This window comes from Miniopterus schreibersii (assembly GCF_964146895.1).
Source record: "Miniopterus schreibersii genome assembly, chromosome: 17".
Taxonomy (NCBI): domain Eukaryota; kingdom Metazoa; phylum Chordata; class Mammalia; order Chiroptera; family Miniopteridae; genus Miniopterus; species Miniopterus schreibersii.
This window is the reverse complement of record NC_138117.1, coordinates 21,675,267-21,696,669: the sequence shown is the minus strand read 5'-3', so window position 1 is coordinate 21,696,669 and position 21,403 is coordinate 21,675,267. Positions and strand designations below refer to the sequence as shown.

General features: G+C 41.2%; 1 protein-coding gene across 4 annotated transcripts in view; it reads right to left on the bottom strand.

The window, feature by feature from the left end:
* NKAIN3 (sodium/potassium transporting ATPase interacting 3) overlaps nucleotides 1-19,351 on the bottom strand; it is a 369,009-nt gene extending 349,658 nt beyond the window's left edge. For 3 of the 4 annotated variants that reach the window (XM_081117407.1, XM_081117404.1, XM_081117405.1), the window contains exon 1: nucleotides 19,093-19,351. In XM_081117407.1, the coding sequence (XP_080973533.1) occupies nucleotides 19,093-19,146 (54 nt within the window). In that variant the 5' untranslated portion in view covers nucleotides 19,147-19,351. The remainder of the gene's footprint in view (nucleotides 1-19,092) is intronic. The other variant, XM_081117406.1, reaches the window with a different exon arrangement.
* Nucleotides 19,352-21,403: the final 2,052 nt, after the last annotated feature.

Below are 21,403 nucleotides of genomic sequence, written 5' to 3'. Positions count from 1 at the left end.
CAAGACTGGTAGGAGGGGCAGAGGCATAGAACGGGCTGGTCCTACACATGCGGGACAGACAAAAATCAGAAGGGGTATCTCAACTGCGGAGGGCCCCCCTGAGAAGCGAGGGGTCTCAGCCCCAAACCAGAACCGCAGCCCAGGGTTCCATAGATACAGAGAACATTTTGAAGGTTTCCAGAGGGAAGGGGGGTTCAAAGAATGGGTGAAAATGGTGAAAGGATTAGGAAGAACAAATTAGCAGTTACAAAACAGTCACAGGGATGTAAAGTACAGCATAGGGAATATTAGTATATATCAATAATATACTAATAACTATGTATGGTGTCAGGTTGATACAAGATTTATCGAAATAATCACTTAATAAGTTATGTAATGTCTAATCACTGGGGTGTACACCTAAAACTAAAATAATGTTGTATGTCAACTGTAATTGAAAAATAAAACAATACTTCGAAAAAAATTTCAGAGAGAATACTGTTTCATGTTTGATGCTAAGAAAATAGGAGGAATATTATGCTCTTATAAATGTCACCTAAAAATATTAGTTTGTTTTGATGCTAATTTTTAATTTTTTCTCAAACTTTCAAAAGAACAGTAGGAATAAATTATTTCACAACGCACCCTAAAAGTCAATGTAGCCACTCATCAATATTGGAATACCAATACTGCAGTATGTTCTCACAATAAAAATTTGATATTTGTGTTACCAAACAATGGGGGAAAGGCATGAAGACCTCCAAAGGAGCTAAAATAAGATTAAATGGTTTTGCATTATTTGCACTTCATCATAAAGTCTTACTTTTATTTTACTTAATCTAAAGTACATGGAAATTTTCAGAAGATAGATGAACTTGTTTTGACCCAAGTTTTTATGACTTATGAAACAGTGACTCTGAGGAGAATGTGTGATCATGCATTATGTACATGCTGGGTTTTCCATCCAAAGGTAATATTAGCAACGTGAATGATCATGGTCAAAGGCCACACAGGTCAAAGTTGCTGACCTGCAGTAAATTACAATTGAGTAGAACTGACAACATATGGCTGTGATAGGAAAAATATATCTTAAGGTGGACCCGTAGAGCTTGATAAGTGTTAAATATTCCAGAACTGTGACAATAAAATCTATATATTTGGGCATTAAAGATGAATTTCCCAAAGCTTACTTTCACAGCCCTATAAACTTTGCTATGCTACATACATTAACTAGAACAGACTATCACCTGCAGAAAGGAACATGGTCAAAGATAATTAGGAGTGTGCCCAGCTCAGCAGTAGAATGAAAAAGAAAATGAACTACTTTAGAGATATATCATCTAGCAGCTCTCAGAAGCAATTTTCCAGGGAATTGGACTATGAGAAACTATAGAATCAAGAGAGTAGTCCATAAACTGAGCAATTTTCAGTTTATCAAAGAACTTTGTTGCAAAGAAGTGTTTGAAAGTTGGTTGTTTGGCACTCTTCTGGTTTCAAACGGTTTTGGGAAGCCCACAAAAGCTTAGGTAAGCCACAGTGTTGCTGATATATAATATTACCATATTAGTAAACTTTCAAGCTATACTTACCCACCATACACAGGGGTTTAATTGAGCAATAGTCTTCTAGATTGCAGAATTACAGAAAAAACATCCGTCTGCATATTAGGTCCCACCCCATAACAAGAGAGGGGGACTTTGACAGTGAAAAATGTTGTATAGGGGTGTGCCTTTCAGTAGCAAAGAGGGTTCACATTTCAGTGACCAGATAAGAAAAGTATAGACCCATGTGCCAGAAATCCAGTAACTGTATTTAGAAATGTTAAGATATTTCACATTAACTATGGAAAAGAGGGCATCACTCAAATCAGTCTCCCTGGGTCAGACCTCCCCAGGTTTCTGACTTCATGTATACCATCTGGCCACCCAATGGGCACCAAACAAAAATAGCCTTTGTAGCATAGTAGAGAGAACCTGGGTCTAGACAATCACAGTGCAGGGGTGGATTCCCAGTGGCAATGTGTAGAGTAATTATACAAAATATAAAGACTTATGTAAAATCTCTAGTATAACAGGTATTCTATGAAGTGAGCTATTATTATACCTCCCCACTTATTGAAACATTCTCAATGGCAATGCCAATTCTTGATGATTGTTGGTCTTTAGAGAAATGTGCAGAACATCCATGCTCTAGACCATCTTGCCAATAGAACCCTGGCTCTGTTCATGCCATTAGGTGTCCTGCCCAGAGGATGAGCATGCTGGACTAGGCCTTGACAATTCTGCAGGGATTGGTCCAGGGAAGGGCAGGTGACCCAATTCTGGTCAATTAAATATGGAGGGAAATCTGGAAAACATTTTCTGTCCAGGTGAAAAGAAAGCTACAAAAAAGGAAAAGGTCTTTTTTTATGTGCCCATTTACTTCCTCAGTTGAATATTTTCATGTGAAGACATGAAGCTTGGAACTGCTGAAGGCATGCTCTAACCAGGTGAAAGACCAAGAGAATTCCATAAATACCAACTAGAGCCCTAATATTGTTAACTGGTAATCCAACCCCAGCAACTATTTCCTCTCAAATTCTTGTTATGTGAGATTTAGTAATAAACACCCAGTGTCCGAATTTGAGCTTTTCAAGTACTATGTAATAATGGAACTAAATTTTTTAAAATTTTCAAACAGTTGTGTACAAAAAGATTTGTAAAATACAAAAAAACCACAACCAAATTCCTAAGATTATGGTCAGAAATTTGATAAACTCAAATTGCTCTAAATGTTTCTAAATGCTTACTAAATTACTTAGCTCCTTACAGAGCAGAAAGTTCGTGTACTGACATAAGTCTATGGATTACACTTTGAATAGCACTGATTTGACCATCTCTTACCTGGGTGCTTTGCTTCTTGCAATCCTGATGATACAGGAAACATAATCACTAATTTATCTAGAATTTAACCTATATCTACTGGGCAACTCCTATGTGTAAATCAGGGTACAGGCCCTGTGGGGAATATATAAATGAGTAAGGCAAGAACCTTTCTTCAAATTTAAAACATATTCCTGTTAATCTACTACCCACCAATAGAATCGTGACAAATAATTAGGGGAAAACATAAGAAACTGCTGATGTTTGACCTAAAAACACTGAGATTTCACTGAACTTTCACGAGACTTTGCTGATTTAGTAATCTATTAAAAAGAAAACAAATGGGTAAGTTTTTCCAGTAAAGAAAAATGCTGTGCAGGAATTCGATTTGTGATTTTTTTCTATGGCTACTGTTTTGAATCATAGTTAAATGAAGCAAAATTTCAAATATGGAGCATAATGAGAAAGTTTTATTTCTTCTTCTTTTTTTAATCCTCACCAGAGGATATGTGCTTTTTTTAAAATTAGTTTTGAGAGAGAGAGGAGAGGAGCGAGAGAGAAACATCGATGTGAGAAATATAGAGCTGTTGCCTCCAGTATGCACCCTGACTGGGAATGGAACCTGCACCCTGGGCATGTGCTCTGACCGGGAATCAAACCCACAACCTCTTGGGGCATGGGACAACGCTCCAACCAACTGAGCCACCCAGCCAGGGCTAGTCTTTTTTTATAACTCAGAAACCAGAGTTATGATACTTCTGAAAATAATACAACATAGTGAAAATATATTTGCTTTACATATAATTATTGCACAGTGGCAATGAAGGATGCAGCCTACTTCAGCTCTTAAATGGGACACATATTGCAATGCTCAAGAGTTCCCTTAAAAGACACACCATGTAAGGTTAACATTCTCACGCTATGTTCCCACTGAAGAAGATCAGGAGTGGCATCCAGGGCCCTTGTTTGGGCTGGAGGCACTTTCTGGGAGTCCTCAAGTCCTAAGGCCATCTTAGCACACAGGTGACAGGAGCACACTGCTGCAGTGGCATATATTGTCATGTTCATATCTGTTATTCCCTCTGCCGAAGAAGGTGAGGTAGATTGTTTTGTCAACAGGAAACAATTTCTTATTGACATTTCTCATTATTTTAAATATTGCTAATGTTCCTGTGGTTTGACCTTCTACTTTTTTCTCAGTGATACTGTAAATAAAGTATTCACTCATGATTATATTGATCAGTTAATCTTAACGAAATTGGTTGACACTGGCCATCATCCTTCTCACTTTGTTCCGGCATGACTTCCTTCTGGAAGCTTCCATGAGTTCCCTGCCGTCAGGGTGGGTTAGGTGCCCACTCAGGACCCCGGAGTTTACGAGGTTTAGTTTGCATTATAACACATTACATTGACATTATCTATCTACTTAACTGTCTCCAGTTACAAGAGTATAAACACCTAAGGGCAAGGATGATTTTTTTCTTTTATATTTTTTCTTTTTTTATTGATTGATTGATTTTAGAGAGAGGAAGGGAGGGAGAGAGAGGAGAGAGAGAAACATTGATTTGTTGTTCCACTTATGTATGCATTACTGGTTGTTTCTAGTATGTGTCCTGACAGGGATCGAACCTGAAACCTTGGCATATTGGGACGATGCTTTAACCAGGGCCAAGGACAAGGATAATTTTTAATTCATCTCACAGACAGTCATAAACAAAGTGTAGAAAGTAGTAAAGAAATTATTTCAAACATTGTTAGGTAATGTTAATATTAAACATAACCCTACTATAAGCATTAGCCAAAAATCTCAGGCATATGTTTTAACAGTTACCATGCTTCAGAGATTCACTGTGACTAAATTATGTTTTGTGATGACACACACCACACTCCACAAGGGGAGGGCTATGTGTGCCCCATTCAACCAGGGTCTGGCACTGCACAGGGCACATGGTTAGCCCTCAGTTACTATCCCTGAATGAATTCATGAATAAATGAACAGACGGATGGATGAATGAATGAATGGCCTCTGGAATATAGGTCACAACTATCCGATCACAATTCCCTTTTGTGATTCCATAGATGAGGCTCTAAACAGCCTCACAAATAATCATGTTGGTGCAGGTGAGTTAATATTAAGTGGTACAAGTATCTCAAGTGGAAATAGTAATGTTCAAAAATGACTCAGCCCTCAGGAAATAAATCTGCTACTATACAATATATTATAAACCTCTCAAACTCACTTTCCTCTACACAAAGTTAACAGAAGGCAGGTAGACAGGAAAAGCAGAGGAAGGTCAGCAAGAGGTGTGGGTGATAAAAGTGGGGAGAGAGGTAGGAGAGAGGGAAAGAAAGAATGAGTTTCCTTTGAAGTAAAGGAAAACTCAGTTTAGATCAGTTTTGTGGGTCATGGAATAGCTTGAGAAATATGTCCCTTGGGTCCTATTTATTTTCAGTGTGGTCATATACGATAAATGCAAAATTACATTACATATTGGAATCCATTGACTTCCAGACACTTAAAATCTCAAGCCAAACTGGTTGGGTCAGTATCACACAATAATAAAAATTTGTAATTGTTCTAAATTTCCTCCTGCTTCCAAATCTGAAGCCACCTCATTACAGTTCTGATGCCACATATAAAATAAAAATGTGTACTGGGAAAAGGCAACCAAAGAAGTTTCACCAATGTAAAGATTCCCAGAGACTCTAAATTAGGGTGTTAAAAATTTAAGTGTGAAAAAAAGAGAAAGGAACAGGCTCAAAGACATGATTAAAATATAAAATAGGTTTTATCTCATCTTTAAATGGAATTACAGTATTTCACATTTACAATTTTAAAAATACACAAATGTAAAAAATGTTTACTTTGCAAGCGGCATGTACCTATTGTGTGTCTGTAAATGTTTACTGAAAGCTGCATGGTTTATTTCTCAGCTTCCAATAATGGCTGTGTGATGGTGAATTTTCTGTGTCAACTTCACTGGGCTAAGGGATGCCCAGATAGTCAATAAAACATTATTCCAAATGTTACAATATGCCTGTGAGTGTGTCTCTGAGAAGAGATTAGCATTTGGATCAGATTAGACTGATTACCTTTAGGAATGCTGTTGGCATCATCAAGCCCATGATGGCCCGAGTAAAACAAAAGGGCAGAGGAAGGGAGAATTTGCTCTCTGTTTGAGCTGGGGCATCTATCTTCTCCTGCCCTTGGACACCAGCCCTCCTGGCTCGTAGGCCCTCAGACACAGGCTGCATTACGTCATCAGCTCTCCTGGTTCTCCAGCTTATAGATAGCAGATGGTGGGAATTCTCAGCCTCCATTATCACATAAGCCAATTCCTATCATAAATCTCCTGATATATGGTCTGTTCTCTGGAGAACACTGGCTTACACAGGCTGTATCCAGCCTTTTAGGCAAAAGTAGCCCCGATTTAGTCTATTCTTCAAATCTTCATAGAAATAATTCCCAAATAGTTCCTCCATAAACTTCTCAACACATCTTGTTCAGATAAAGTATTTATGGAATTTGAACACACCGGCCATTTTGCAGGACAGAATAATTATAGAGCAGTCACTGCCCTGGCTTTACTATGGAAAGCAAAGCAAATGAAATAGTAGAAACATGCATCTACTCTCAAGCTCCAGGCAGTAATTTCAAACAATGATCTGAGAAGTCCACAGTTAAAATTGATAGTGGATAGGCCTAAGTTAATGTCAAACTCGTCTCCGGTAATGGCACCTTTTATACACCTATTCCATCCACCATGTGCTGCCATATGGTATCAGGTTTCTGACATCACTTTTCTCTTACGTCAAGGAAGTGGCCGTGTTGGGAATGTGCCATGACTCCTTTCTCAGCCATATGGGTGGTAAAAGGCCAGATCATAAAACACATTGCTCCAGGTGGTCTTTGAGAGTCTCCGTAAGAGTGTCACACTCACAAAAACACAACTGAGGTGAGAATTCATGGTGTGACACAGGTGGATGGCGGCAGTTACAGGAGCCTCAGCACAGGCACCTTTATGTTGCAATTTTACCATCACAATGGACAGCTGACCAGATGGAGCCCCAGCTGTGGGTTGCTGGGTGAGGGTGCTCTAAAGTGAAATCAGTCTATATCTTTTCCAAGTTGTAAGGGACTGATGTGGTCAGCACAAGTAACAGATGTAGCTAAACATGGTGCTAAGTTAACATCAATTGCATCTCAATATAGGGTAGGCCCACTCCAATAAAATAGGGTAGAACCATGAGTTAGGGGTTGTCAGACCTTAGGAATTACCAAGCAAGCTTGGGAACTGAGTACATAAGGAGTCACAAGGGACTGCTTTTGTAATATGTCCAAGTGTCTCTACTAAGGCATCTGGATATATTATCTAATTCTTTCCTAAGAATGTGAGTTAAAGTTTGAATGGTAACCAAGTGAAGAGCTAAAGATACTGATATATGTACCTCCTGACTCAATCAGTATTGGATCAGTAACTGGGGTGGGTCAGAACATTCAGAGTGGGACAATGATTACAGGAATAAAGCAGCAGGGTGGAGGGGAAGGGGAGGCTTTTTCCTTTCAACATTCTGAGGCAGCTCCTGTGATACTAATAATCCACCATTAAGGCTAAATAATCTGAATCCCTTCATTTTCCCTTCTGAACTATTTCCAAATTAGCATTCCTTTTAAGTTTGATTCTACATTTCACAAAATACTTCACTAAGAGAAAGATGAAACTGTCACATTCCTTTGTTTAAATATATCAGATCGATGCTGACAAGAGTGGATTCCTACATATCATGCTTATATTTATGCATTTCAATATTCGCTGCTTAAAGAACATGTCATTGATCATTCATCTTTTGCCTGTGGTTTATTACTGTTTAAATCTTTATCTCTGGGACTTTCTTGCAAATTATCATTGTAGTTTATACATGAATCTGTAGTTTAATCCTGCTGAAAACATCATTCCCCCTACACTTGAATGTAGTGGAAGAAAATAACTCAAGATATGAGGAACTCCCAGAAATGTTCAATGATCTCATTCCTTAAGCTTAGATGAAGTTTATAAAATTTGCTATGATTTCTTGCACTGTCCTTCTCACACACATTTAGTTCAATCCGAACAACCTATTTTTAACGTCATCTGACTTCCGGCTGCTGGGTTAAGTTATATCACATGAAATGTTGCCTGTATAGCACTAATCGCTTCTTCTAGTCATGAGTCCCCCAGTGAAGTCAGTCTCCAGTGCTCACTTCAGAGAAAATCGTGGCTGCACAACAGCTAACCATCCATCAGCGTAATTCTCATGCCTCTGGGATAATCGTTCTCCATCACTTTTTCTTCATTTTGGGTCATGGAAAGCCCATAGCCCTTGCAGGCGATGCTTGGCCCAAATCTAAATTTCAGATTACCTCCTAATTAAATATAATGTAAGACACATATTGGCTGCAGAAGTGTATCTCTATTTATAAATCTTTAAGTACCATTCTCCTAAGGGCATTTTAAACCTTTCATTGGTAGAATGGCAATTAATCAACATTTCAAAATCTAATTAAAATTTATGATGACTAAAAATATAAGAAATATAAGCTTTAGATGTCTTTAAATATAATTATCTCTTCAGCTTTGGTATGGTCCTCTAGAATATGAAAATATTATTTCCTCAATATAATGGGACAAAAATAAAGCATCTTGAATTAGAATCCATACATATTTTTTCATCAAACCAGTTTTTCATCAATAAGAAAAAATATACTATGAAAATCAATAGTCTGTACTTCTTGTTGTCTTGAAAGAAAATCAAGCCCTTGCCTATATCTCAGGTCAAACTTCTCAAAACCTCTGCCCTCCAATAAAAGTATCATCAGTAGTGAAGGAGTTAAAAAGAATGTATAAAGACAGTTTTGCACTAGTCAAACAAACATATTAATAATAGATGGCCAAAGCTTCTCTGCATGATGTAGTCTGTGAAATGTTACAAAACGTTGTCTCCTACTTGTGAAATGCTTCAAGAGAACCACATGTGTGAAGGGCAGATCCCCGAGGATGACTCCATCAGTGTATTTCCAACCACAACTCTCTTTTAGAAAAAAAGACTTCCAGGGGATCTTTGCAGACTTCCTAATGGTTCCGAGGCTTCATCTAATGCTTTCCTCTAATTGGCCCTACATTTAGGACGCTCGGTCAATGGTGTGGCTGCCACATTCAGCTCTTTCACAATCATACACTCCAAGGCCAAGGTAGAGTTTCCCATTAGAGAGCAAAAAGAATTCAATTTGAGGTTTAAACTTTTATGGGGAGAGAGGATACTTGCGAGTAGAGGTCCCGATGGGATTAGAAGATTATACCTAGATGGTGAAAGCATTGTCAGAAGTGGTTCGTCTGTTGAAGAAAATAGAGCATGCAAAAATCGCAGAATATTTGGTCTGCAGAATGCTTGCATTTCATTCTTTTGTTTCAGGGTAAATTGGAGTGCTTCCTGCGGGACTCTAAAATTAGATATCAATCATGAAGAGAGCTATCGTCTCCTAACAGAAATGGAAGGAAAAATAGCTGTTTCAAGAGTTACAATATCTCTTTTTATTACTCAAATCACCTGGATCATAATTTTAAAATTACATTTTATGAGAAACTGCTTGCTTAAATAATTACTCTTTCCAACCAGTTTGGCATGAGCCCAGAGAAAAACTCTCTTTTTTAATCTAGTCATAAGGTAACACACACAAAATTTTGTCATCCACATTTCTCCACTTCTGAGGGCTTATGTCATATCATAACACATAATTTCAACAGACTGCTTAATTTCTCCACATTTCAGTGTTCTCATCTGTAACTGGGAATATATTAATATCTGCCTCATGGAGATGTTATAAGAATGAAATAAGGGAACGGACGTACTATAGGATTTTATTGCATATTGTAACAATGATTACATTTTAAAATTCAGAAAACACATTTCACGAGCCAAATATCCCTTGGTGTGTTCTCAAGTAAGTCACCTTCTCTTGGTTTCCTTCAAGATTGAATATTTAGTATTTCAATATGGGGACAATGGAAAATTGAAGCTTGGAAGCTCGAAAGAACCGGCGGTGGTATAAGAATGTGTTTTGATCTTTCCAGCATTGATTACTTGACATCCCTGTGGAAGGAGCTAATTAGGACCAATAATGTAGACAGCTGGAGGAGCTGGGCATTGGAGGACGGCTTCTCTCCTTCACGAGAATCAATCAACGCCCATTAGGCAGAAATGACTTTCCCTCAGAGCGAGGGATTCTGGAGTCTTGTCAGTCACCTAGAAGTGAACATGATGAACCACTATCAATTCTGGACCATTTAGTCACAAACCAGTTGTCCACTACTATGTTTAGATAGATCCTATAGCTATTGTATAAAAGCAGTTAATGTTGGAATTTTGAATATAAAAACCAATGTCATGCCAGTAGATGTTTAATAACGGGCTCTGACAGGTGGCGGGAGGGCCTGATTAGCGGTATTCGTGTATTTTCATGATGTAAATACTTCCACTAAAATAGAGTCTTAGCTACCAATGTGATGTCACTAGATGCAAAGTTGGAAAGAGATGCTCAGTAGCACACTGTTATATAGAATTTCTACCATACAATACAATACATATAAAATAACCCCTGGAGCATAGATGAAGTACAGTACAATGAAGTAAAAATAATTAGGAAGGGTTCAGTTTTGGATATTTATTACCATTGTTTTTAATATCATTTAAAATTTATATAATTAATTTTTAATTCAGGCTGTGTTTAACAACTGGCTCATAGAATTTCTGGAAATATAATAGTGTAGTCTCCCCAGATGGTACCAGCTGGCTCCAGTACATCGCTGCCTCCATCTGCTACCCATCATCCAGGTAAAAGGCAAAGGTATAGAAAATAGGACAGAAATAGAAGCATGAGAAATTCTATTTAAATGTGAGGGACTTTGCTAACAGTAAAAATTTCCATTCTCATAGTTACTTCAGAATTAACAGGAGGGTCTTTGGGATTGAAGATTCTTGCAGTTCTGCTATGAATTCAAAGCCGGGTCTGGATAATTTCTTGAGGACCCCTCAAATTTCAGCTATGTTACCTTTCATAAACTATAATTTGAAAGTGCTCCCTCATCAAGGATTTCTATTTTAAATACAAATTGAGAAAGAACTGCCATCAACGAGAATTTTATATTTCCCATTATCTTCATTATGATCAGTTACAGCTAGTTACCAGTACAGGAAACATAACTGGAGGGTAGAGCATCCCTCTTTGTATCTTAATTAACTGATTTAACCAGTCAACCTCTACAGCCTGGGGCTTCCCGCATGCAAGCACTTATTATACTACATATTAATCAATACCAAAATATAGCCATGTTTCTAATTACTGGAATAGAGAAAAACTGTCAGAAATGTATTTACGACTTATCATCACATCCACTGAGCTCATATCTCTTACGAGAATGTGATAGCTAAAATTCTATTCCAATACCCTTGTTAATAAAGGAACTGGGGCTCTGTATGAGACCATTCATAATGCAAGTACCTGTGGACGGAGTGAGGAAAAGAAATTGAGACATTTAATACTACTTAATAATTCAGGAATACAATTAATCAGGAAAACCATTCTAAAGAGTGGTTCTCTATGCACAAAAGACCAAAAAAATGTGGAACAAAAGAACAAGATCATTAACACCACCATGACCTTGCCCCTGGTTCCCTTACAATGGACCATCTAATTCTTGCATGTACAGCCTTTGTCAGTAGCTCCAGCCCCTACTGCCCACAAGCCTTCACCTTCGTCTCCCTTTCCCAGTAGACAGATGCTTCTCCTCCAAATCAAAGAACTGGTGATTCCCTTACCAATTTAGAGAACAGCAATCTACCAGTTCAAGTGTTTCACCTTCGCCAGCTCCTGTCATTGAGTAAAACTCAATGCTTTCACAAAATGTTTTTTCTACTATAACCATCTTAAAATATCTGTTTTCCAATACTTTACCTAGATCAAAGATAAGAATGTTTCTTTAAAGGGTACTTAAGCTATCTCCCATTTTATTTTAGTATCTTTGCAAAATATATCAGATTAAAAATGTAAATTAGGTTATGTGTCATTGGCTTGTACTTCCATTTAATTCACATTTTGAATTTTAATCATTGATAAAATGTTATCTTTTAGTCTAATGTTATAAACTCATGATGGTTTACACATATTAATACCAATTAGTGTTGACTGGGGTTAAAAGCATGAATTTTTGGTGCACCTCTCCACTTTAGCTTTATCAAGTATTTGCCAAATAGTCTCCCTAAAACTGACATTCAAAACTTGGAGTCCTGTTTTCAGTACTGTTCTCATCTATCACTATACTCTCTCTTGAGGTGACCTCATCCAGAGCTTTAAATACCAATATTGCTCATGATTCCCGATTCTGAATATTCAGTCCTATCTTGTTCTCTGAGTTCCAAACTCATATACCTGGCAGCTACTTGGCCTCATATATCATAATTTTAAATGGTCTAAAACAGAACCTTTATATCTCCAAACAAACACTCCTGCTCCACCTCCATGCCCACAACACCCAATATTCCCACTTTCAGTAAAAAGCACCACAATTACATTTGTTATGCGAGATGTGTAGGTCAATCCCTCAGACACTCCTAGGCTTTCTGATCCTCAATTGTCTCAAGTTCATCCTTTCCCGTCTGTTATTATATGTGTCTGTCTCGTATTATCTCACGTTCAGAATAACAGAAGAGCATCCTGTCTCCCATTTCCTCTCATTTCCCTCTCATCTATTCTCTACTCAGCAATGAGTGTATCTTGAAACAGTCAGAAGAGACCATGAACTCTGTTTAAAATGCTCCAGTGGTTTCACATTGCTCTTTGAAAGAAATCCGGTGCCACTGCAAATGCCCAATGCCATCTACTGCATGCACTCTCTCTCTCAGACTGCACCCTAGCCACCCCAGACTCCTGTCACATCTAGAACATTCCAAGCTCTTTCAAAACTGGCAGCTTTGCACATTTGGTTTCTCTGGCTTAGAATGGTTCCCTTCTCTTTGCATGCTGGCTCCTGGTCATCCTTTCAGACTCAGCTTCCAATTTCTGGGTAGTCTTCCTGGCCACCCCATCTAAGAAGATCCCTCCCACCTTCTTTGAATGTATTATACTTCATCTTCTTAGTGGCACTTAACAATATTTGCAATTAGATAATTTTTGTGTATATATTTACTGACAGCCCTTCTGCCTTCAGATATAAACTGTATAAGAACAGATCTGCATCTGAGAAGCTCACACCTGCACAGCCAGTGCTCAGGGACTCTGAATATTTGTTGAATGTTGTTGGTTATTTCAAGTACAGGAGGCACAGAACACAGTAAAGAGAGTGCAGACTCAGATCTGAATCCTGGTTCCAACATTTTCCAGCTGTATCATCTTGGGCATATTACTTAAACTCTCTTTGCCTCAATTTCTGAATCTCTAAAATGAGTGGTTGTGAGAACTACATGATTTCATAAATATAAAGTACCTAGTACAATGACTGGCATATAAAATCACTCGAAGTTTAGCTATTAATTTATGCATTAATTTTTTTCTCCTAACATTCACTGAGTGCTCACCTTTTGCAGGATATGGTGGAAGATTCCATGAGAAAATCAGAGTCTTTGCCCTTTGTGGACTTAAAATCCAGTAAAAGAAATAAATAGCACATACACAGAGATAAACGCAAAGAAATATGTGATTAGTGTCTTATAAAAATGAAAAAACCAAGATCTGTATTAGTTTGCTAGGGCTACCGTAACAATGTACCACCAATTGAGTGGCTTAAACCACTGAAATTTACTGTCTTATGGTTCTGGAGGCCAGAAGTCTAATACCAAGGTGTTGGCAGGGTTGGTCCCTTCCAGGGCTGTGAGAGAGAATCTGTTCCACGTCTCTCCCCTAGCCCCCGTGGTTTGCTGGCAACCTTTGCTTTTCCTTGGCTTACAGAAGCATCACTCTGATCTCTGCCTCCACCTTCCCATTGTGGTCTTCCCGCGTACAAACTGCATATCTAAGTCTCCCCTTTGCATAAGGACACCAGTCAGATTGGACTAAGGGCCCACTCTACTCCAATATAACCTCACTTTAACCTAACCATTACATCTGCAATGACCCTTTTTCCAAATAAAGCCAGACTTAGAGTTATTAGGGGTTAGGACTTCAACATAAGAATTGGGGGGGAGGGGTCACAATTCAACCTGCAATGAGGCCACAAGAATATAGTTCCCAGGCACATTCAATACTCTGAATGTACACTTAAGTAACAAGAGAGCTGTAAATGGATCTGGATTTGTAGAATATTATAAGGACTTCAACACCAATCACATTATGACTAAACTCTCATTATTGGCCATAATTTTAATTTCCCTAACCTTTTCTGAGTTTCATGAGAAGAACCAGGACATTTAAATACACTAGAAAAGAATGGAAATAAAATGATTAAGAATCATATTGCACAGGGGAAGAGTAAGAGCTATTAAAATTAAAAACTTGTTAAAGCAAAAGTGTCAATATATCTACATAGTAAAAGAAATGGATTTCTGTATCCACTGCCAAATATCGATGACAGGTGAGTGGCGCATTTCCTAAAACTTACTTTAAAAACATGTTACCACAAGTCCACCACCATCATTCACAAACCCGCCAACACTTTATCTCAGCATTCTAGTGTCACAAGTGGTCACAAGATTGTTTGAATACTGTACAGAGACAAAGTTAAGTCAACTTGATTTTCATTGTGAGAAAAAACAACTACTAGTTTTCTTTAATTTGAGAGGATGTTCTCTTAAACAAAAACGTATCAATGTGTTAAAAGCTGCTTGTTTTCTATAAATCTTTTAAAGGTTTCTGTTATTGTAGAATGTGAAGTGAGAGTTTTTAATTTTGTTGCACTGATTATTAGTTCTAATAGGAATATGGTTATCACCTTTCCATGAAGTGATGCAAGATAAAATAAAGCTCCCTGGAAAAAACAATATTCAGGGACAAAATTTTGTTGACAGTGTCTTAGAGTCTGACCTCCGTGAGGTCAAGATGACTAAAGCTCTGTGGGAACAATCTCTAACAACCTCAGTTCAATACTTCACTGAGACCACTGTAAGAAAACGACTCTGAAATGACATTGGAGTACATTTTAGACCTTAAAAACATGCAATTAAGACTCATTTAAATGTGGCAGCTAAAACTAACTTACTAAAAGCATATGATCAGGTGTTTCTTTTTACTTCTAGATTACACATATATGATAATAGAATTACACATTATTCTAAAACAAGCAAAATAAAAAGTATCCTTACAAAAATATATTCAAAAGTTCTTGGATGACTCAATGAATCTGTTACACAGTGATGAATTGCAAAAGATTTCCTTTGCACAGTTTTCTATGGGCATGCATTCATGCTTTTCACTTTCTCTTTAAATTCATCCAGCAGCATTAAGAACATGAATGTAAAATCTGGGGAAAACACACTAATTTGCCTAGGGGTAGAAGCATGCAGAAAAAGCATTGATGGGAGGTGGCCAGAGCAATGGAATGAAGAGTGTGGAAAGGAGGTTGAGACTGCAAACCAAAGCTCATCCAATGCACTAGCCCCCAAATGATAACTTCTCTCCAATTACATTTGCCAATCTGATGGTTCATTCTGCAAGGTGGTTTGGATGAAAAGTGAATGAAATAATAAAAACCTTTTGTTTGTTTAACTCTGGGAAGAAGCCAATGTGCCACCTTTTAACGACCTTCACAGGCATTCCTTGTCATTAACATGTATTGTCTTCAGCAAACGCCTTCTGTGAGTGCCATTCTCAACGCCCACACTTATTTACAACTTCCTTCTTCCAACAGTTTGTAGGAGCAGAAAAAAACACCAATGAGGGGAAAAAGACAACTGGTTTCAATGGAAAGAACACTAGGTCTGCGAGCCCTACCCAGTGGTAAGCTAGGGCAGGCGCTACTGGATCAGAGAGTCAGTTAAATTTTTAGGAACTTGTAAGCCAGTTCATAAACACATCCATTATTAAAAATGAAATATTATAAACTGAAATTTAAGTAAATCATATTAAAAACAGATGTACTAAATATTTAAAACATATCCCTTCCTAATTATTTTACCGTGTTTTACTTTATGCTTTTGAGGTTATTTGTGCCGATCTTATCTGTATACTAGGTAATGGTGTAACAGTGTACTTCAACTTGGCCAAGGTGAGAGTGTTTACACCAAAGAAATTGGCAAATGCTAAAAATCAGGGTGTGACATTGTTTTGTTGACTGTCTACACTTCAGAAAACAATGAAGACTTTCTAATAATGACTATTAAACCTAAAATGCATCATGACATTATTGGCAATAGCACACACACAAAAATGAGTAAATCATTTTCCAGTATTTGAAAACTTACTCAATTTGGCAAAGAATCTGCTCTGGTACCGGAGAAGGTCATAAAGAGGATGTGACCTCCAGTTGACTCTTGAGCAGCAGCACCAGGACAATCAGAGGCTCCTCACCCTCTCTTGTCTCTGTAATGTACATTCTGCCCACTGTTTTCACAGTAGGAGCCATTTCAAGGACAAAGCCTTGAGAGAGCAATATATTGCTGAGACCATCTGGATGGTATATGTGCCTGGGCCCCATTAAGGCCTCTATATAAACTTTAAAGATTCTGGCACGGGAAGGGGTGTTCAGAAATCGACTCATCTTACAGCTGCCCAAGATAAGCTTCTATGTAACTTCTCTTGCTTACTGGACATGCCGCCTGCCAACCTGAGTGGTCTGCCTCTTTTTTCAGTCTCTCCTTGCCCTCTCTGAAGTTTCAGATTTCACCAGGGGAAGTTTCCAAGGTTGCAAACCACTGTCCTGTCATTGATAAGGTGAGGTTCCAATGTTGGCTTCCTTGTTTCACATTCCTGTTACCCTTCAAAGTAAATAAACGTATTCACCAGCATTCATGTCAGAACTACAGAACCAAGAGCTAGTTCATCCAAGTCAACAAAAGGATTCTGCCAGCATTAACTGGCTACGTAGGATTTACAATTAAGAGCATTATATATTTTATTATTATTGTCACATGAGTACTACACATCCTTTATATATATATAATATGTATAATGTACTACATAATAATGTAATCTACACGTACTGTTTTGTTTTATATCCAGTTATGAAGTGTTTACTATCCCCTCACTATCTCTACCATACAAAAACTAGTTATTTGGAGAAGTTTTTAACTCTATGAGTATCACCTTTCTCATCTGCCAACTAGGGACTGGGCACCTTCCTCAGAGGATAATTTTAGGAGTAAAATGAAACAGTGTTTATGCAAAAACCTTATATGGATTGCAAATGTTAATTACTATCATAAATTCTGCCAATGTGTTCCACCTCCCAATATGAGCCCTCCCAAGGACTTGCAGGATTTGCAAAGATGAACAACGCTTGATCCTTGGTTACTTACAATCTAATGATGAGAGACACGTGTATATCACAGCATAATTTAAGGGAGCGAAGTGTGTTCTAACAGAGGAAAAAGCAAAGTTCTATGCAATTTCAGAAAAAGAAGTGATTGATTTTGCCTGGAGGACCAGGAAAGATTTCAACAGGAAAAGTGGAATTCTAAGATAAGCTTTGAAGAGTAAGACACATTTGTAGCAACAAAGACAGTGTGTGTGGAAAGTGGGGGCATTTCAGGCTGAAAGATGAAACCCCAGACACATTTTCATCGTAAATATTACAATACTAACTAAATTCGTCATAATTAAATTGATAAATACACTATATTAAAAATCCATGTATTAAAAACTCCTTGTAAAATGGAAAGAATTACATCATTATAGATTATACGACTTAACGTGTCTATGTACAATTTTGCATATTCAAAGACTGACTAAATATGTATTCAGTTTTTCCAACTTATAAGCCATGTCCACTTCTCATAACCAAAGTATAAATTATCCTCTGGCCTTTTCTTTAAAAAAGAAAACAGTCATGTTCAAGTGAGTTTTAAAATTATTTTTTCAAGAAAAATCTATAAAATATGTCCTATATAACAGGACAGAAGAAACTGTCCCTTAGATGTAAAGAAAAGTAGCCAATGATTCCAGATCTATAAATACATAAATTATGCACATGCTAAGTAAACAGTGAAGAGTGCATCTAATTTGAGGTTTTTAGGGCAGATCTGACCACTGAGGCAAGGGAAAGGCGAAACCTTTTACAACATCCATGAAACAAGAACTATTAAAAGAAGAGCATAATTTTATCCCTCAGTTAATGAGTCTTGCAAGGACTGACATTAAAGTTCACTGAAAAGTGGTTTCCTCTTGCTAGTCAAAAAATGCTTGTGACTAAGAAACAAACACCACTTTGAAGAAAGCTTGGCAGGGCATCTACAGAGTCTGTCTTATGTGTAATGAAAGGGAGATGTCTATTAATCTCTCGCACACAAAAGTCTGACACACAAGGTCCGTGGCCTTGACCTCAAGTGACAACGGGATAGACCACAGGGCCAGTCTAGGTCCCACTAGGACATATGTTAAGAAAAGCATTCGCTCCACCCTGGAAGCCCTTTTACTCTCCTCCAGGCGCCTCGCCGCTGGAGCCTTTCTTTCTGTTCTCTCCCTAGTGACAGCTGTCAGTCTGTCGCTTTCTGAACCTGCAGCATTTCAGCAAAATCTAAAAGGAAATCGGAAGGGCAGGGGCTGAATTACTTGAACAACACAGCCAGGCCTCCTTTCTGGAGACCCTGGCGTCCTCGGGCACCACTTTGCAACCTGATGAAGGTAAGAACCACCTCGCTCCCAACTAAGAGTTGCAGCCGCTCCCGCGCCTTCAGAACCTGGGCATTCGCAGGCACCTTTCCACGAGCCAACGTCACCGCGAATATCCCAAAAGAAAGAGCCCGCGAGCCCCCCAAGAAACTTCGGCAGGGATGCGGCGGGTGCTAACGCCAGTTGTGCATCCCCGGAGCCTCGGCGGAAGCCACCGGACCTCGTGGCGACACCCGGCGGGGGCGCGGCGAACCCCAACGCGCGGGACCAAAAGGGCAACCGCGCCCTCACTCGGGGCAGGCGCGACGGAGCGAGTGCCCGCAGCGGGAGGGCAGTGCGGGCCGGAGCGGCGGGGCGCGTGGGGGCGCGTGGGGGCCGGCGCCCGCCCGCCCCGCGCCCCGAGCTGCGGCTCCGGGGAGGGAGCGGGGAGACGGGCGAGGGCTCGGCGCGCGGGGCACTCACCAGCTGCAGCGCGCAGAGGCAGATGAGCGAGCAGCGCCCGGTGCAGCAGCCCATGGTGCCGGAGGCGTCCGAGCGGCGCGCGCGGCCGGGGATCCGCGTCTTCCAGCGCCGCCGCCTCCCCGCTCCCGAGCAGCGCCCGCCCGGGGCTCGCCGGCCGGCCCAGGCTCGGGCTCGCCCTCCCGGCGGCCGCGGCTCGCCGCCCCCGCGTCTGGGCTCGCGCGCCGCCTTTGTTAGTTTCCCGGGCGGGCAGAGGTCAGGACGGCGCGCGCGACCCGAGCGTCTGGCGGGGGTCCCTGCGTCCCTCCGTGCGGGCCCGCTGCTTGGGGAGGGGGAGCCGCGCGCGGGCGGGGCGGGGGGCGGGCGGGAGGCTACAGATGGTGAGTGGGTGGAAGTCTGTTTAGGGGAGGGGAGTGTGCAGGCGGTGGGCGTCTGAAAAGTGGAGTGGGCTGTCTGCGCAGGGAAGTGTGTGCGTGAGCGTGCGAGTGTGGTGGGCGGGAGGGACGGCAGGGAGTGCCCCTGAAGGGGATCGCCTGTGTCCCCAGGGGTCGCGGGGAGAGCTAGGGGGAGAGGGAGTGAGAATGGAGGGATTAAGAAAAAACAACTCAGACGCAGACCACAGTGGGGTGACTACCAGAGGGAAGGGGTGGGGCGAGGGGGGCGAACGGTGCCGGCAGGAGACTTGACTTGGGCTGGTGAGCACACAATACAGTCTACAGACGATGTGTTACAGAATTGCACACCTGAAACCTGTATGACTTTATTAACCAATGTCACCCCGATAAATTCAATAAAAAAAAGAAAATGATCGTGAATGAGAGCAGCGCGCCCGGTGGTGATGGGGACCCGCGGCGGCCGGGGGAACTGGGGAGACCCGGGCTGGGCTTTCTCGCCGGGGGTGTTCTGGGGGTTGGGAGGAAGGTCCGAGGAACGCGCCAGGGAGGGGGCCGGGTGTTGCTGAGCTGCCCCAGAGGCGGAGAGGGCGGGAGGCGGGGCGGCTTGGTGTCCGGGGACGGAGGGCAGCCCGAGGCGCGCGGGAGGGCGCTTTGCGGGCGAGTCTGGGCCGCGGGCCGGGCGCAGCTGCGGGGCTGGCGGCCGGGCGGCTCCTCCGCAGCCGGGCGCCCCGAGGGCGCCCCCGCTGGCGCCCGGGAGGGAAAGTTGGACCGTGGGCCGGGAGAGGGGCGTTGCGGCAGCGCTGCGCCGGCTCGGGCTCGGAGCGCGGGGGAACGAGAGCCCCGCGCCCGGACCTGGCTGCGGGTCTCAGCTAACAGGCTCTTTGAAATTGCCCCCGGGCGTGAAAGAAGAAAAGGCGAGAAAGAAGAGGATTCGTGGCTTTTTGGACGAATGGAAAACGTTTCCAGGATGAGTGCGGATAAATATGATTTCTTCCCAGAGGGAATTAAATTGTTTGAAAAGGGCTCGGAAATAAGACCTGGTCTCGGACGGTGAGCAGAGCGGCGGAGTTCTGCAGCCGCTGACCTTTCCTCAGGGCCCCGCGTCAGATTTCCTGGGTTAGTCGTGGTACTTGGTGGAACTAAGCGAGTCGCTGGAGCCCTGGAGGAGCAGGGACCAGCCCCCGGCCATTGGTCCGGGAGGGCTTCTCCAGAACTGGGCGCGGAAACCGCGCCTCTCGCCCGCTGCTGCCCTCCGGGGCCCTTAGCGGTGGGGCAGCAAGAGAAGGCCAGAGATCTTTGCGTTTCGAAAACAATCTCTCTTTACATGGAAACTCGGCTCAAGCCATTCTTCAGGAGTTCTGTTTTTATTTGTTTTACAGTTAATGGGCTTTTTCTGAACTGTTTCTTCAAGTCTGATGTTTATAACAACACAGTTCTCAGGAAAGCCCCTGCGGGACATCTCTGAAATCCTGGCAGGGACACGCATGTCATCTCAGGGTTGGGGTCAATAAAAGGATCCAGGACGTTCATTGTTTAGGTTCCACCTCTGTCCATTACCTGGGAGAGGGGGGAAATGGAGTCAGACGCCTTTTTTTTTTTTTTTTTTACCCAGCCTGTAAGGAATCAGTGACCAAGGATTATGAGGGCATGCTTCTCTTATACATAAGAGCATAACCATCACCATTCACGATGGAAAACGTGGACCCCAGCAAATAAGTTGAGCCTGTAGGAAAGGACAGTGCAGAAAGTCTGAGGCCACAGGCCCGTCTGAAAGCTGAAGAGGGAAAGGACATGAGCGAGAGGATCTACAACTTTCAGAAACTGGTGCAGCCTCTTGATCTCCAGAGATGGTGATGAATTCTGGTAATTAGCGTAATGACCCTCCCTGCCCTCTACATTATATATGTTTACCCCAATAT